This window comes from Enhydra lutris, unplaced genomic scaffold, assembly GCF_002288905.1.
Source record: "Enhydra lutris kenyoni isolate GAN:26980312 unplaced genomic scaffold, ASM228890v2 scaffoldscaffold12, whole genome shotgun sequence".
NCBI lineage: Eukaryota > Metazoa > Chordata > Mammalia > Carnivora > Mustelidae > Enhydra > Enhydra lutris.
In genome coordinates this window covers 27,208,725-27,227,173 of record NW_019154096.1, presented here as the reverse complement: position 1 = coordinate 27,227,173, position 18,449 = coordinate 27,208,725, and the positions used below count along the sequence as shown (strand labels likewise).

Below are 18,449 nucleotides of genomic sequence, written 5' to 3'. Positions count from 1 at the left end.
CTTTGGCTGGTAGTCTCTGAGCTGAAAAGTAAAGGGCAATTTATACCTAAAGTATTATTGAATGTAAAACCCAATCCAGTTTCAGACTTCCATTATATATCTTGATCTCTTCAAGGCCTCTTTACCAGATATTTTGTATTTTGCTAGGCAGTGAGTGACTACCACATGCAGATCAAGAATATTTCTAGAGCTATTCTGGATGAGTATCATAGGATGTTTGGAAAACAGGTGGCCAAACTGGGGAGTAACATGGATAGTGAAACCGTGGAGGAGCAGAAGTGCCTGCTCAGCTATGAACTTAACTGCTCTGGAAAATACTTCGCTTTCAAAGAACAGCTCAAGGTAAATATTCATTTAATTGTTCAATGGATTTTTATGAGGCATCTTCTCTACATTCCTAATTATTAGTTTTTCTCTGCTCATGTTCAGCTATGCTTCCACCATTCTTGCTGTTGGTGCCAAGAGTTATGTTCCGTCTGATAGGACATGAGAAGCTCCACTTGTGCAAAGCCCTGGTTTTAAGTCTTTACTTGAGGCTAGGCCAGATTTTGAACCAGATTTCGTGTTGCTGTGGCAGGTAGAAACTCTGTACCTGGTACTGATTCCATGACTACTAATTCTCTGTCTCCCATTACCTATCTTTCCATAGTCCACAGAATCACTAAGATTTGAGAAATATTTACTTAATAATAATCTTCTGCATCATAATGGTTAACATTTATTGAGTGTTTGCAGTATACCAGACAAATTTTTAAATGCTTTGTATTTTACTAATTTAATCCTAACAACAATCCTATGAGGTAGATAGTCTTCATTTTACAGTTGGAGAAATGCAATATTAATTAGGTAAGTAATTTCCCCAAGAGCATAGAACTAGTAAAGGGTAAAGATGAGACTCAAATTCAGGCAGCCTTCTTGCCCCAGAATTAACATTCTTAACTGCTATGCTGGATTGCCTCTCTGTGCACATTTATCATGTGTCCTGTACTGAACTTAACAGATACAAAGAAAGCACATGGAAATAATAAGGTGAAAAACAACTGATGCACATGGAGGCGAGGAGCTCTTCTCAGTAGGTGGCATAGTCACAACTTAGTTTGATTCCTGGTTCTACCATTATTAGCTAAATGGTCAAATGACTTTACCTCTCTGAGCTTTAATTACTTTGCGTAATGATGAGGACTAATACTAATACTATCACATGGGGTCATTATGAGAATTAAATAATATGATGCATGGAAAGTGCTTGGTACAAAACCTGGCAATAATGTTAGCTGGGTGGGGGGGACTGTCATGGCTACAGCAATATGTTATTTGTACAGCATTTTAAGTTTTATCACCTACTTGTTATCTTTCTTTGGCTTCTCAATCATCTTTTGAAATAAGATAATAAGACCAGAAGTACACATCCATATAACAAATGAGGAAAATGAGGTGGTAACTTCAATTGTTGAGGTTGTACGGTGGCAGAATTAGAAGTAGAATTCCATTCTCTAGACTGTCAAATCACACCTTTTCCTCTTGTATCATGTGGTCACCATAAGAGATGTAATGCATAAACCTAATGCTGAGGTCTTCTTTAGCTTTATGGCTCTCTTCACATGATATGTATTCTGCATTGACCGTATTAGAGATGACGTCAAGAAAAGAAGTCATGCAGAGTATGCTGACTGGGGGAAAATCAGAGACCTGACATTCTAGTAGTTACCAAGGGAGAAATCAACCACTTTCTGAAGTTTGATGAGCCTTAGACCAGGGCTCAAGGGAGGCCTGTGTTGTCAGTGTGGTGCTGGACTCTATAATCAAATGGATGATCTATGTCTCTTACAGCATGCTGTAGTAAAGATTGTGAGAGAGAAGTATTTGAAGACAACGCCATTCGAAAGCCAAGAGGAACTGCAGACATTTATTAGTGAGCTCTATGTGTTCTTGGTGGATCAGATGCATGTGGCCTTAAACCAGGTAGGTGCTCAAGAACTAAGAGCCCTTCCTTTTCTCCATAGGACATCAGGGTCTCTGAATGATTCCTTCCTTGCTTGCTTCCTTTCTTCATTCAGCAAACATTTATGAGGTGTCTACTCTGTTACACTGACAAAGATGAATAAGAAACTGCCTAAATTATAAAACTAGTTTTCGGGAGAATGAGGGAGAATAATTCAACTTCCTGGCATAATAACTTTCATAACTATCTTAAATGTGATGGATAAAAGAAATATATAAAATCAGCTAATTAAATTATAAAACAAAAATCATCATTTTATTCATTCTGTGTGTACAATTTTCAATTTGCTCTCCATGATTGGCAGTCAAAACTAAGAAACATTATGAGCTTTCAGATATTATACCTGAATGACAATGACAGTTCAATTGTGCCTTTTCTTTTCTTTTCTTTCTTTTTTTTTTTTTTTTTTTTTTTTTTTTGAGTGGAGGGTGAGTAGGGCAGAAAGAGAGGGAGAGAGAGAGAGAGTCCCAAGCAGGCTCCCTGCCCATTGCGAAGCCCCATACAGAGCTTGATCTCACAACCCTGAGATGATGACCTGAGCCTAAATCAAGGGTTGCATGCTTAACCCACTGAGCCACCCAGGTGCCCCCAAACATGCCTTTTCTATTTGACTGTTAGCCTGCTCTTCTCCCATTTGTCTCTTTCTATCTATATTTGCACAGCTTGCATATTGTCTTCATTTGCTCATTTTTAAATGTATATAGTTGTGGTTTATTTGAAAACAATGGTGAAAATCCAAGTCTTTTTGTCCCCTTGGTCGTCTCTAAGCAGCCATTGTCCCTCAAACCCTCTGTTTGTTTTTCCCTTTACTGTTGCTTTCTTCTCTATCACCATTACTTTTTCTTTCACCTTGTCTTTCTGGAGGGGGAAGGTGAGGAGTGTCCGATATCCTAGGATTAAGAAAACAATTCTACCTTGAGCACAGATGATTTAGATAAATTGCCTTGAGAATTGAGCATGAGATAGGAATTACTGTTGCCTTGTGCTGTCAAGGAATCCCTGTCTAGTAGAGAAGAGAGACATCAAATACAAATAAGTGCAGTAGGGTGAGGTAAGTGCTGTGATAGGGACATGTCCATGGGACAGCAAGTTAGGGGATACCTAAAGATTGGTCAATTTCACCCTGAGAAAGGTGTCAGGAAAGGATTCACACAAGAGCTGTGCCTTGAGCTTGAAGACTAAAAATTTTCCAGGTGGATGTTTCAGAGCATTTGAGTCATAGGGAACATCACAAAAGCTTGGAAGACTGGAAGTATGGCATATACAGAAACTGCCTATCATTTAGGAACAGAGGTTGAAGTGGTTAAGGGACATAGAAGTAGGAGTTGAAGCCAGGGATCAGTTCCTAGTAGGGGGATTGAGAATGTGGATGGAAGCCTTATATGCTACACAAAGAAGATTTGACTTTTTCCCTTATTAGCATTTGGAAGCAATAAATTTAATTACATTATAAGTGGAATAATATGATCAGATCTACATTTTATGAAAAACACTCTGATGGCAGTATGTCATATGGGTTAGGTGTAATGAAACTGGTGGTGTTAACCAGTTATTATTTGGTAATAAAGGGGTCAAAGATTCTTAAGTTTAAGGCTCGATGATGAGGTAGCTTATAGTACCATTAACTAGAACAGGAAATACAACAGAAGTGAATTTGGTAGGAGGCAGGTGATTGTTGAAATCACTTTTGAACATTGGTTCTTGTGGGGTTTTTCTTAAGAGAGATCTGAGCTGGAGAGAAGATTTGGGGAGCCATGAGTATATACAGGCATTACTTGGAGATATTGACAGTTTGGTTCCAGACCATCACAATAAAGCAAATATCACAATAAAGCAAGTCAAATGAATTTTTTGGTTTCCCAGTGCATATAAATGTTTACACTATACTGGAGACTATTATGTATGCAATAGCATTATGTCTAGAAAAACAATGTACGTATCTTAGTTAAAAAAAAAAATACTGTATTGCTAAAAAACCTAACCATCATCTGAGTTTTCAGCGAATTCTAACCACAGATCACAGATCACTGTAACAAATATAGTTAACAATGAAAAAGCTTGAATTATTGTGACAATTACCAAAATGTGACACAGAGGCACAAAGTGAGCAAATGCTATTAGAAAATGGCACAATAGGGACGCCTGGGTGGCTCAGTTGGTTAAGCAGCTGCCTTCGGCTCAGGTCATGATCCCGGCGTCCTGGGATTGAGTCTCACATCGGGCTCCTTGTTCTCTGGGGAGCCTGCTTCTCCCTCTGCCTCTGCCTGCCACTCTGTCTGCCTGTGCTCGCTCTCTCTCTTTCTGACAAATAAATAAATAAAATCTTTAAAAAAAAAAAAAAGAAAATGGCACAATAGATTTGTTTGACACAGAGTTACCACAAATCTTCAATTTGTAAAAACAAACAAACAAACAAAAAACCAACCAAAAGACAGTATCTGTGAAGTGCAACAAAAGATATGCCTTAGATACTAGTTAAAATATGATCATAAATTAAGCTGCTGAGAAAAACATGAGTCGAGAGAGAAGTGAGCTGTCAGTGGAACCCTATCAAGCAGCAGCATTTAAGGGATGGATGAGTAAAAGAATTAATGGAAGGAGGGGTGCCTGCGTGGCTCAGTCATGATCCCAGGGTCCTGGGATTGAGCCCTGCATCAGACTCCCTGCTCAGCGGGAAGCCTGCTTCTTCCCTCTCCCACTCCCCCTGTTTGTGTTCCCTCTCTCGCTGTGTCTCTCTCTGTCAAGTAAGTAAATAAAAATCTTTAATTAAAAAAAAAAGAATTAATGGAAGGAGATAAGTGAATTGTTAAAAAGGTAAAAGCCAGAAGACAGTGGTATCACAGAAGCTAAGGGGAGATAATTTTAAGAAGAAAAAGTAGTCAACAATGTCAAATATTCCTAGGAGTTCATGGGGAAGGAGAATTGGAACAAGGTCGTCAAAAGGTATAAACTTCAAATTACAAGATAAACTAGTACTAGTGATGTAATGTACAGCATGATGACTAAAGCTAACACTGTTGAATGATATATGTGAAAGTTAAGGGAGTAAATCTTAAGAGTTCTTATCACAAGAAAAAATTTTTCTTTTTTTCTTTTTCTTTTTATTATGTCCATTTGAGATGATGGATACTAACTAAACTTATTGTGGTAATTATTTTATAGGATGTGTCTGTCAAACTATTATGCTCTATGCCTTAAACTTACACAGTGATGTAGGTCAATTATATCTCAATAAACTGGGGAGAAAAAGAAAAAATTTGAAAAGTTTTCATTGAATCTGAAAACAAAGAGGTTATTAACTTTCACATAGCAATATCAGTGAGCTAATGGAGTAGATTCAAATTATAATGAACTGTGGAGTAAATGAGTGATTAAGAAGCAGGTGAATATAAATTCAAGAAGTTGGAAGATGAAAGGAAGGGAGGGGAAAGTAGTAGCTAGAAATTATAGAGATTTTCTTTTTAAGCTGGAGATGTCTTTAGCATATCCATAGGTTTGCAAAAAGGAGTCAGCAGATGGGAACAAATTGAAAATAGAAGGAAAGAGAGAATAATTGATGGCAAAGCCCAGGGTATATACAGGTAGGAAAGGATCAAGTACAGAGAAGGATGTGATGCTTCTTCCTCAGACTGAAAGGAAGGATATCAATGGATGCAGAAATAAACTCTTTCAGTGTGGAGTTCATTAGTTGAGGAATTTCTGGCCTAATGATTTCCATTTCCTCTGTGAAGTAATGTCTTTGCGGACAGTGAAGGGAATTACATTTGAATAAAAAACATGAAGAAAGAGAAGAATATTTAGGTACTGCATCATAGCATTATGGAATTTGTTGTTGAATAAGGACAACTACATAGATTGCAGAGAGTATGAAAGGTCTTCAGCTAAGGCTGAATGCCAAAGAATCTGTGGCAGCCCAGATATTTCTTTGTGTACGCAGTTTTCCTCAGGACCTGTTAGCAGCTCTTGTCTAAGACTTAAGAAGTCAGATAGTAGGGTTGTTTTAATTGGGGAGTCTTCAGACCAAGTGCAGAAGAAGGACAAGGATGCCTGGGACCTGAGTGTGCTGGCGAGAGAGTAGTATGAGTAAATGATCATGAGGTCCAAGATTACCCACTTGGGAAACATAGGCATATTGGAAATGAAGGAAATAAAGTCAAAGAGCAGTTTTCAGGGGATTAAGTGACAAAAAGACTGAAGGCTTGTAACGTAGATTCTGGGAGTGGAATGTTAGAGGTAGAGTATTTCTGGTTTGCAACGAAGTGTGTTGCTGGAGGGATTTGGAGGTCAAGATCATCAAAGTTAAAAATAACAAAAACAGAAGCATTATTCCATGATCAGGAACTCTCTTTGGCCCATCTCAAATTTAGCTTTACTCTCTACATCCCTTAGCAACTCTACTTGTTAATGTCACTGATAATATTTTTACTTCTAATTAAAGAATTTGGGGAGGTCTGCCTTGACAATATCTTCTGATCCGGGAGATTACTTACTATACCAGAACTGCTTTCCTGGGTCGGTATATGGAGCATAATATTTTGGGGGGTTTTCTCCTACATTCTGGCTTTTCTAAAATGTTTCCTTTTTGGGATATGCTTACATATCTCACTAAAAGTACAGAAGCAACTTCCAAAGCGTTACCCTTCATCTCCTGTTTTTTCAATGTTTGAAGACTCTAGCTAGTGTTTGCCAACCTTTTTCATGTAATGGCACCTAAAAATGATAATATTTTTCACATACACTAGAGAAAATGTAAGCTGTTTGGGGTCAAAGGAGGCTTACTTAGAGATTTTTGACTGCCCTGAGGGTTGAGGAGAATAGTTCTGCCCAAATTAATTTTTACTCACTTCTATGAGCTTAGATTGTTGGTATTCAGACACCTGAGCTTCTCTTTCACCCTTGATATTTCTCTCTTGGTTCACTTTCACTCTCTTACTATATTGGCAAGACTGTAAAAAACCCCAATATCATTTTCAACCTTATAACTGGGTTCTCACATCTAGTTTATTCTTATAAGACTCTCTACTTGTAATTGTTTTGTTTTGTTTAACATCTTGATGACAAGACCATGCCAGATGATATCCAAGGTGCTGTTTCAACCATCTATACAAGCAGTGAACAGCTTCGACTCTTTGCATTTGAAGCAGAAGTCAATGAGAACTTTGAAATGGCAGCAGTGTATTATGAAGAGGTAATTAAATGTCTTGCCAGTGGTAATTGTTACTATTATTTGTATAATATGGGTATAACAAATAGTTTTTAATTATTTAAAACCCAACAGGACTGATGAAAGGATAGACACATAAATCAATAAAATAGAACCTAAAAATAGATCCACACAAATGAGGACATTATATTTTTATTTATTTTTATTTATTTATTTTTATTTCTTTTCAGCGTAACAGTATTCATTGTTTTGGCAACACACCCAGTGCTCCATGCAATACGGGCCCTCCCTAATACCCACCACCTTGTTCCCCCAACCTCCTACCCTCCACCCCTTCAAGACCCTCAGGTTGTTTTTCAGAGTCCATAGTCTCTCATGGTTCACCTCCCCTTCCAATTTCCCTCAACTTCCTTCTCCTCTCCATCTCCCCATGTCCTCCATGTTGTTTGTTATGCTCCACAAATAAGTGAAACCGTATGATAATTGACTCTCTCTGCTTGACTTATTTCACTCAGCATAATCTCTTCCAGTCCCATCCATGTTGTTACAAAAGTTGGGTATTCATCCTTTCAGTTAGAGGCATAATACTCCATAGTGTATATGGACCACATCTTCCTTATCCATTCATCCGTTGAAGGGCATCTTGGTTCTTTCCACAGTTTGGCGACCGTGGCCATTATATTTTTGACAGAGGTGTAAGGAAATTCAATAGAGAAAAGACAGTCTTTAAAAAAAAATGGTATTAGAACTGTTGGTCATCCATATGCAAAAAATAAACTTTGACTTAAGCCTCAAACATTGTATAAAAAAATCAACTTAAGAGGCACCTTGGTGAGGCACCTGGGTGGCTCAGTGGGTTAAAACCTCTGCCTTCGGCTCAGGTCATGGTCCCAGGCTCCTGGGATCGAGCCCTGAATCGGGCTCTCTGCTTAGCCGGGAACCTGCTTCCTCCTCTCGCTCTCTATTCCTGCCTCTCTGCCTACTTGTGATCTCTGTCTGTCAAATAAATAAATAAAATCTTAAAAAAAAAAAAAAAAAGAGGCACCTTGGTGGCTCAAGTGGTTGAGCATCCAACTCTTGCTCTTGGTCAGGTCTTGATCTCAGTATCATGAATTCAAGCCCAACACTGGGCTCCAGGCTGGGTGTAGAGCCTACTTAAAAAAAAATCAACTTAAAATGAACCATAGATCTGAATGTAAAACATAAAACTGTAAAAATTTTAGAAAAAAAACAAAGGAGAAAGTCTTCATGACCTGGAGTTTTGGACATGATGCAAAAGCATGATCCATAAAAGAAAAATAGGATAAATGGAACTTCATCAAAATTAAAATGTGTGCTTTGTAAAAGGTAGTATTAAGAGAAAGAAAAGAAAGGTAGATAATGGGAAAAAATATCTGCAAAACATATATCTGACAAAAGATTTGTATCCAGAATATTAAGAACTCCCAGAATTCAACAGTAGAAAAATGACTAAATAAAAATGGGCAAAAGATTTGAAAAGATATTTCACTAAAGAGGACTTAAATATGATAAATAAGAACATGAAAAGATGTTCAACATCATTAGCCATTAAGGAATGCAAATTCAAATCACAATAAAGTGCCACTACAATACATTAGAATAACTAAAATGAAAAATGGTGACAATAAGAAGTGCTGGTGGGGACACAAAACAACTGGAACCCTCATACTTGGCTGGAGGAAATGCGTAATTTTAAAGCAACCCTGGAAAATAGTTTGGCAGTTTCTACTCCTGGGTATTTACCTTAAAAAAGTATAATCTTAGTGGTATTCCCATGCATTTTGGCCATTTGTAGATCTTCAGAGAAATGTCTATTTAAGTCCTTTGCCCACTTTTGAGTCACTTTTGTTTAATTTTTGTTGTTGAGTTTTAGTAGTTCTTTACATATTCTGAATATTCTTACCAGTTACAGGTATATGATTTGCAAATATTTTCTCCCGTTCTGTGAATTACCTCTTTACTCCATTGAGTTTCTTTTGATGTACAAAAGTTTTTTTAAAGGTTTTTGATAAGTCCAATTTGTCTTTTTTTCCTTTTGTTAACTGTGCCTTTGGTATCATATCCAAGAAATCATTGTGATATCCAGAGTCATGTTATAGTTTTAGGTCCTACATCTAGGTCTTTGATCTATTTTGAGTTATTTTTTGTATATGGCATTAAGTAGGGGTCCAACTTCATTTTTTACATGTAGATGTGGATATCCAGGTTTCCTAGCACCATTTGCTGAAAAGACTGTCCTTATATATTGAATGGTCTTGGCCTCTTGGTCAAAAATCATTTGACCATATATGTGAAGGCTCTCTATTCTATTCCATTGTTCTATATATTTATCTTGATACTAGCACCACACAGATTACTATAACTTTTTAAGTTTTGAAACCTGGTGTCTGTTTTTATGCCAGTACCATGCTGTCTTGGTGATCACAGCTTTGTAGTAAAGCTTGAAATCAGGCAATGTGATGCCGCCAGTTTTGTTTTTCTTTTTCAACATTTCCTTAGCAATTCGGGGTCTCTTCTGATTCCGTACAAATTTTAGGATTGTTTGCTTCAGCTCTTTGAAAAATACCGGTGGAATTTTGATCAGAATGGCATTAAAAGTATAGATTGCTCTAGGCAGTATAGACATTTTAACAATGTTTATTCTTCCAATTAATGAGCATGGAATGGTCTTCCATCTTTTTGTGTCTTCTTCGATTTCTTTCATGAGTGTTCTGTAGTTCCTCGAGTACAGATCCTTTACCTCTTTGGTTAGGTTTATTTCCAGGTATCTTATGGTTCTTGGTGCTATAGTAAATGGATCAATTTTCTAATTTCCCTTTCTGTGTTTTCACTGTTAGTGTATAAGAAAGCCACTGATTTCTGTACATTGACTTTGTATCCTGCCACGTTACTGAATTGCTGTATGAGTTCTAGTAGTTTGGGGGTGGAGTCTTTTGGGTTTTCCATATAAAGTATCATGTCATCTGTGAAGAGAGAGAGTTTGACTTCTTCATTGCCAATTTGGATACCTTTAATTTCTCTTTGTTGTCTGATTGCTGTTGCTAGGACTTCTAATACTATGTTGAACAAGAGTGGTGAGAGTGGGCATCCTTGTCATGTTCCTGATCTCAGTGGGAAGGCTGCGAGCTTTTTCCCATTGAGGATGATATTTGCTGTGGGTCTTTCATAGATAGATTTTATGAAGTTCAGGAATGTTCCCTCTATCCCTATACTTTGAAGCGTTTTAATCAGGAACGGATGCTGGATTTTGTCAAATGCTTTTCCTGCATCAATTGACAGGACCATGTGGTTCTTCTCTCTTCTCTTATTGATTTGTTCTATCACATTGATTGATTTGCGAATGTTGAACCATCCTTGCAACCCAGGGATGAATCCCACCTGGTCATGCTGGATCATCTTTTTAATGTGCTGTTGGATCATCTTTTTAATGTGCTGTTGGATCCTGTTTGCTAGGATCATGTTGAGAATCTTAGCATCCGGGGCGCCTGGGTGGCTCAGTGGGTTAAAGCCTCTGCCTTCGGCTTGGGTCATGATCTCAGGGTCCTGGGATCGAGCCCCGCATCGGGCTCTCTGCTCCGCAGGGAGCCTGCTTCCTCCTCTCTGCCTGCCTCTCTGCCTACTTGTGATTTCTCTCTGTCAAATAAATAAAATCTTTAAAAAAAAAAAAAAAGAATAAAGAGAATCTTAGCATCCATACTCATCAGTGATATTGGTCTGAAATTCTCCTTTTTGGTGGGGTCTTTGCTTGGTTTGGGGATCAGGGTAATGCTGGCTTCATAAAAAGAGTCTGGAAGTTTTCCTTCTGCTTCAATTTTTTGAAGCAGCTTCAGGAGAATAAGTGTTATTTCTTCTTTGAAAGTTTGGTAGAATTCCCCAGGGAATCCATCAGGTCCTGGGCTCTTGTTTTTTGGGAGGTTTTTGATCACTGCTTCTATCTCATTACTAGATATCGGTCTATTCAGGTTGTCAATTTCTTCCTGGTTCAATTTTGGAAGTTTTCCAGGAATGCGTCCATTTCATCTAGGTTGCTTAACTTATTGGCGTGTAACTGTTGATAATAATTTTGACGATTGTTTCTATTGCCTTGGTGTTAGTTGTGATCTCTTCCTTTTCATTCATAATTTTATTAATTTGGGCCTTCTCTCTTTTCTTTTGGATTAGTTTGGCCAATGGTTTATTGATCTTACTGATTCTTTCAAAAAACCAACTTCTAGTTTCATTGATGCGTTCTGCTGTATCTCTAGTTTCTATCTCACTGATCTCTGCTCTAATCTTGATTATTTCCCTTCTTGTGTGTGGAGTTGGCTTAATTTGTTGTGATTCTCCAGTTCTTTAAGGTGTAGAGACAGCTCATGTATTCTGGATTTTTCCATTTTTTTAAGGGAGGCTTGGATGGCTATGTATTTCCCCCTTAGGACTGCCTTTGCTGTATCCCATAGGTTTTGGACCGAAGTGTCTTCATTCTCATTGGTTTCCATGAATTGTTTAAGTTCTTTGATTTCCTGGTTGATCCAAGCATTCTTAAGCAAGGTGGTCTTTAGCTTCCAGGTGTTTGAATTCCTTCCAAACCCTTTCTTGTGGTTGAGCTCCAGTTTCAAAGCATTGTGATCTGAGAATATGCAGGAAATAATCTCAATCTTTTGGTATCGGTTGAGCCCTGATGTGTGACACAGTATGTGGTCTATTCTGGAGAAGGTTCCACGTGCATTCGAGAAGAATGAGTATTCTGTTGTTTTAGGGTGGAATGTTCTGTATATATCTATGAGGTCCATCTGGTCCAATGTGTCATTCAATGCTCTTGTTTCTTTATTGATTTTCTGCTTCGATGATCTGTCTATTACTGAGAGTGGCATGTTAAGATCTCCTACTATTAATGTATTCATATCAATATGACTCTTTATCTTGATTAACAGTTTTCTTATGTAATTGGCTGCTCCCATATTGGGGACATAAATATTTACAATTGTTAGATCTTCTTGGTGGATTTAAGAATTATGTAGTGTCCTCCTGTATCTCTGACTACAGTCTTTAGTTTAAAATCTAATTTATCTGATATGAGAATCACTACCCAGCCTTCTTTTAAGGCCCATTGGCATGAAAGATGCTTCTCCATCCCTTCACTTTCAGTCTGGATATATTCTTAGGTTCGAAATTGGTCTCTTGTAGACAACATACAGATGGGTCCTGTCGTTTTATCCAATCTGCAACCCTATGTCGTTTTATGGGCGCATTTAGGCCAAGTATGAGTTCTCTAGTTTTGTTCTTTTTCAAGATTGTTTTGGCTATTCAGGGTTCCTTGAGAATCCATGTAAATTTTAGATTGTTTTTCCCTATTGCTACAAAAATTATTGAGATTTTGATATAGATTGTATGGAATCTGTAAATTGCTTTGGGCAGTATTGACATTTTAATAATATTAAGTCTTTCAATCCATATACATGGGATGTGTTTCCATTTGTTTATATCATCTTTAATTTCTTTTAGCAATGTTTTATAGTTTTTACTCATTGTGAGATGCTTTTTTTTGCATATTTGTACTTAAACTTATATTTGCCATCTCAAGACCATGACAGAATTATTATATGTGAATCTTTAAAATGAACTATAAAATGAATCTATGTTCCTAAGTAATTAGAGGAGTTTATGGTGACTATAACATTGACACTAAGAAGCAATGACTTGAAGATTTAATTTAAAAATTATTGCAGTAAGTATTCATTCACCACATACTATGAGCCAGAATACTGTCTGTGCTAGATATTCAGAATTCAGTGGTAAATTTTTAAAATATGACAGTTTCTGCTTTCATACACCTTAGAGTATTTGTGGTTTTATGGGCATAAAAAATATGACATTGTATTACAATAACTTTGGTCCTCCTGGTGCTTCATGTGATAGAGGTTGGTCCGTGAGCCCCAGAACCTGGAACACTGGCTGGACTATGGTGCCTTCTGCCTCCTAACTGAGGACAACATCAAAGCACAGGAGTGTTTTCGGAAAGCTCTTTCCCTCAACCAGAATCATATCCAAAGGTATGGGTGGAAGGGAGATGAAGAATGAGTAGGAGCACATAAGCTTCTATATGAAATTGTCTTGGTTCCATGACTGTGACATGGGACCATGTTGTGAATCATGTTGGTGGTCTCTTCTCAGCTTGTTGCTGTGTGGTGTCCTGGCTGTCCTTATGGAGAAGTATGAGCAGGCAGAAATTTTCTTTGAGGATGCTACTTGCTTGGAACCAACTAATGTTGTAGCCTGGACTTTACTTGGTATGGTATTTTCCTGTGATATGAATGTGTTTTCTTCCATTATAAGATTCTCCCTTTCTCTTTTCATTCTTTAATGGCTTATCATATAGTTCTTAAACTTTTGTAAAATTAGGAAAATAGAAGTGAAATGTTGCAGTTCTTCAGTTATGATGGTGGAAAAACCAGTCACATTTATTTCAACATCTTTCTTTCTTCAGGTTTGTACTATGAAATTCAAAACAATGATATTCGAATGGAAATGGCATTTCATGAAGGCTTCAAACAACTTCAGGCACGAACGCTTCAGGCACAAGTAATAAAGCAGAGGAGCACTGGTCCTTTTGAGTACATTGAAGAAGGAGGGAAAGTAGAAGAACACAGTTTAGGTCCTTGGGGAATCACTAATGGTTCTTCTGCAACAGCAATGAAGGCAGAAACCCCAGCAGGTAGGACCAGGAAATGGAGATGATGAGTGGCTATTGAAACAATTACTGGCCTTATGAATAGGGCCTGGCACATAGTAGGTAGTAAATAATTGTCAAATGATTCAGTAGATGGAGTTTTGAATTATCCCAGGGATACCAGGAAAGACTCCTTTTAATAATACCTCATTCATATGATTGGAAGTCTGAAGCTATTGTTGCCATTCAGGTTTTTTAATCTTAGAGAATTTACTGTTTCTGTGTTTCAATAAGAGTGGTATGATTGTAACAGAGTAAATTTCTTTCATTTTCCCCTCACTTTCTTTTCCAACACTCTCAATCCCTCTCTTGTGATTATTTTTCTAAGATTTATTTATTTGAGAGAGAGAGAGAGAGAGAGTATGAGCAGGAGGGGCAGAGAGAAAAGGAGAGAGAATCTCAAGCAGACTCCACACTGGGCATGGAGCTAGATCTGGGGCTTGATCTTAGGACCTGAGATCATGACCTTAGCTGAAACCAAGGGTCCGATGCTTAACTGACTGTACTGCCCAGGCATCACCACTTCTCTTGTGATTCTTAAGTTTATTTATTTATTTATACACGTGTGTGCATGCACATGTGCGCGTGCGCGCGCACGCGCGCGCACACACACACACACACACACACACACACACTCCCTTTTTTCCCTATTCTTATCATTCTCCTTTCCTCCGTTTTAGGAAATTGATCATTCTAATCTGTTTAATATGTATTTTTGTTTATGTGTTTCTTGTATATGTTATTTTGTTTATATGCTATTGCATATTGTTATTTTGTGTGCATTTGTTTTTAACAGTTTGAAGTACAATTGACATTTCATAAACTGTACATATTTAACACATACAAATTGATATGTTTGGCATCTGAACACAACCATGAAAACATCACCCCAATCAAGTTAATAAACATATCCAAAATCTCGTAAACTCTCCTTGTGCCCATTTAAATCTCTTTCTCTGGCTTCCGTTTCCAGACAACTACCAGGCATCTCTCTGTCACCATCAATTAGTTTGCATGTCTAAAATTTTAGAATTCTAGAAAATTTCCAGCATTTTCTAGAACTTCTAGAATTAAATAGGATCACATAGTATGTTCTCTTTTTTCACCAAGCATGACTGTTTTGAGTATCAAACATGCTGTTGTCTATATTAGTAGTTCATCCCTTTCTATTGCTAAATAGTATCCCATTATATGAAGATACCACAACATGTTTATCTATTCACCTGTTGATAGATATTTGGGGTGTTTCTAATTTGGGAATACTAAAATAAAACTGCTATGGATATTTGTCTATAAGTATTTTTATGGGTATACACTTTCATTTCTTCTGGATAAAATATTTAGGAGTTGAATTGCTGGGACCATGAGTTATTTAGCAGTATGCTTTTAATTTTCTTTATTTTCTATTTTAAAAAATTATTTAAATTCAATTTATTAACATGGTATACTATGAGTTTCAGAGGTAGAGTTCATTCATTCATCAGTCTTATATAACATCCAGTGCTTATTACATCACATGTCCTCCTTAAGGTCCATCACCCAGTTACCCCATCCTCCTACCCCCTGCCCCTCCAAAAACCCTCAGTTTGTTTCCCATGATTAAGAGCATCTTATGGTTTGTCCCTCTCTGATTTCATCTTGTTTTATTTTTCCCTCCCTTCCCCTATGCTCCTCTGTTTTGTTTCTTAAATACCACATATAAGTGAAATCATATAATTGTCTTTCTCTGATTGACTTATTTTGCTTAGCGTAATACCCTCTAGTTCTATCCACATCATTGCAAATGGCAAGATTTCTTTTTTTTTTTGATGGCTGAGTAATATTCCAGGGTGTGTGTGTGTGTGTGTGTGTGTGTGTGTGTGTGTGTGTACGCGTGTGTGTGTGTCCATTCAACTGTTGATGGACATCTGGGCTCTTTCCATAGTTTGGCTATTGTGGGCATTGCTGCTATAAACATTGGGGTGCAGATGCCTCTTTGGATCAAGGATCATTACATTTGTATCTTTGGGTTAAATACCTAGTAGTGCAATTGCTCATTCATAGGGTAACTCTATTTTCAACTTTTTGAGGAACCTCCTACTGTTTTCCAGAGTGGCTGTGCCAGTTTGCATTCCTACCAACAGTGTGAGAGGGTTCCCCTTTCTCTGCATCCTTGTCAACATCTGTTGTTTCCTGACTTAATTTTCTATGCTTTTAATTTTCTAAATATATGGGGATTTTTCCAGACATCTTTTTTAAAAAATATTTTATTTATTTATTTGAGGGAAAGAGAGAGAGAGCACACAAACAGGGGGAGGAACAGAGGCAGAGACTGAAAAAGAAGCAGACTCCCCACTGAGCAGGGAGTCTGATGTGAGGCTTGATCCCAGGACCTTGGGATCATGACCTAAGCTGAAGGCAGACGCTTAACCAATTTAATTTCACTGTGGCTAGAAAAGACACTTTGTATGATTTGAATCCATTTAAATTTATTTTGACTTGTTCTATGGTCCAGGATGTGATCTTCTTTTTAAAAATTTAATTTTTTTAAAAAATATTTTTCCCTTTAAAAGGGAAACTTACCACTTTTTTTTGTATTTGTATTTGTATTTTTTTATTTCTTTTCAGCATAACAGAATTCATTGTTTTTGTACCACACCTAGTGCTCCATGCAATACGTGCCCTCCTTAATACCCTCCACCTGGCTCCCCCAACCTCCCACCTCCTGCCCCTTCAAAACCCTCAGATTGTTTTTCAGAGTCCATAGTCTCTCATGGTTCACCTCTCCTTCCAATTTCCCTCAACTCCCATCTCCTCTCCATCTCCCTATGTCCTCCATGTTATTTGTTATGCTCCACAAATAAGTGAAACCATATGATAATTGACTCTCTCTGCTTGACTTATTTCACTCAGCATAATCTCTTCCAGTCCCGTCCATGTTGCTACAAAAGTTGGGTATTCATCCTTTCCGATGGAGGCATAATGCTCCATAGTGTATATGGACCACATCTTCCTTATCCTTTCGTCCGTTGAAGGGCATCTTGGTTCTTTCCACAGTTTGGCGACTGTGGCCATTGCTGCTATAAACATTGGGGTACAGATGGCCCTTCTTTTCACTACATCTGTATCTTTGGGGTAAATACCCAGTAGTGCAATTGCAGGGTCATAGGGAAGCTCTATTTTTAATTTCTTGAGGAATCTCCACACTGTTCTCCAAAGTGGCTGCACCAACTTGCATTCCCATCAACAGTGTAAGAGGGTTCCCCTTTCTCCACATCCTCTCCAACACATGCTGTTTCCTGTCTTGCTAATTTTGTCCATTCTAACTCGTGTAAGGTGGTATCTCAACAAGATCCTAGCAAACAGGATCCAACAGCACATTAAAAAGATGATCCAGCATGACCAGGTGGGATTCATCCCTGGGTTGCAAGGATGGTTCAACATTCGCAAATCAATCAATGTGATAGAACAAATCAATAAGAGAAGAGAGAAGAACCACATGGTCCTGTCAATTGATGCAGGAAAAGCATTTGACAAAATCCAGCATCCGTTCCTGATTAAAACGCTTCAAAGTATAGGGATAGAGGGAACATTCCTGAACTTCATAAAATCTATCTATGAAAGACCCACAGCAAATATCATCCTCAATGGGAAAAAGCTCGCAGCCTTCCCGCTGAGATCAGGAACATGACAAGGATGCCCACTCTCACCACTCTTGTTCAACATAGTATTAGAAGTCCTAGCAACAGCAATCAGACAACAAAGAGAAATTAAAGGTATCCAAATTGGCAATGAAGAAGTCAAACTCTCTCTCTTCACAGATGACATGATACTTTATATGGAAAACCCAAAAGACTCCACCCCCAAACTACTAGAACTCATACAGCAATTCAGTAACGTGGCAGGATACAAAGTCAATGTACAGAAATCAGTGGCTTTCTTATACACTAACAATGAAAATACAGAAAGGGAAATTAGAGAATTGATTCCATTTACTATAGCACCAAGAACCATAAAATACCTGGTGATAAACCTAACCAAAGAGGTGAAGTATTTTTTTTTAAGATTTTATTTATTCATTTGACAGAGAGAGAGATCACAAGTAGCCAGAGGCAGGCAGAGAGAGAGGAGGAAGCAGGCTCCCTGCCCAGCAGAGAGCCCGATGTGGGGCTAGATCCCAGGACCCCTGGGATCGTGACCTGAGCCAAAGGCAGAGGCTTTACCCCCTGAGCCACCCAGGTGCCCCCAGTCCGAAGTATTTAACCACTCTTTCCTTCCTGAAATACATGTGGCATTGCATCCTACATCTCCCAACAGTTTGGGTTTCCTTTGTTAGCTTCTCTTTCTTGTTAAACTCATTAGAGGTAATCATCTCCCAATAATATAGTCTTACTTTCTAAGAGCCAACCTGCACTCAGTTTCCATTTTACTACTAATAACTCTCAAATTTCTATATTTAGCCCTGACATCCCTCCAGAACCCAGGAGCTGGATTTTTCTACCAGTGAATTCAACTGCTCATCTCCCAAATTGACTCTACATTGCTATATTAAGCACCCAAGTCTATGATCTCAG

General features: G+C 37.9%; 1 protein-coding gene across 2 annotated transcripts in view; it reads left to right on the top strand.

Annotated features, from left to right (window-relative positions):
- LOC111145227 (cilia and flagella associated protein 70) overlaps window positions 1-18,449 on the top strand; it is a 115,381-nt gene that overhangs the window by 65,855 nt on the left and 31,077 nt on the right. For both annotated transcript variants that reach the window (XM_022499989.1, XM_022499990.1), the window contains 6 exons: window positions 152-342; window positions 1,831-1,962; window positions 7,065-7,190; window positions 13,086-13,219; window positions 13,341-13,456; window positions 13,654-13,881. In XM_022499989.1, coding sequence (XP_022355697.1) covers window positions 152-342; window positions 1,831-1,962; window positions 7,065-7,190; window positions 13,086-13,219; window positions 13,341-13,456; window positions 13,654-13,881 — 927 coding nt within the window. The remainder of the gene's footprint in view (window positions 1-151; window positions 343-1,830; window positions 1,963-7,064; window positions 7,191-13,085; window positions 13,220-13,340; window positions 13,457-13,653; window positions 13,882-18,449) is intronic.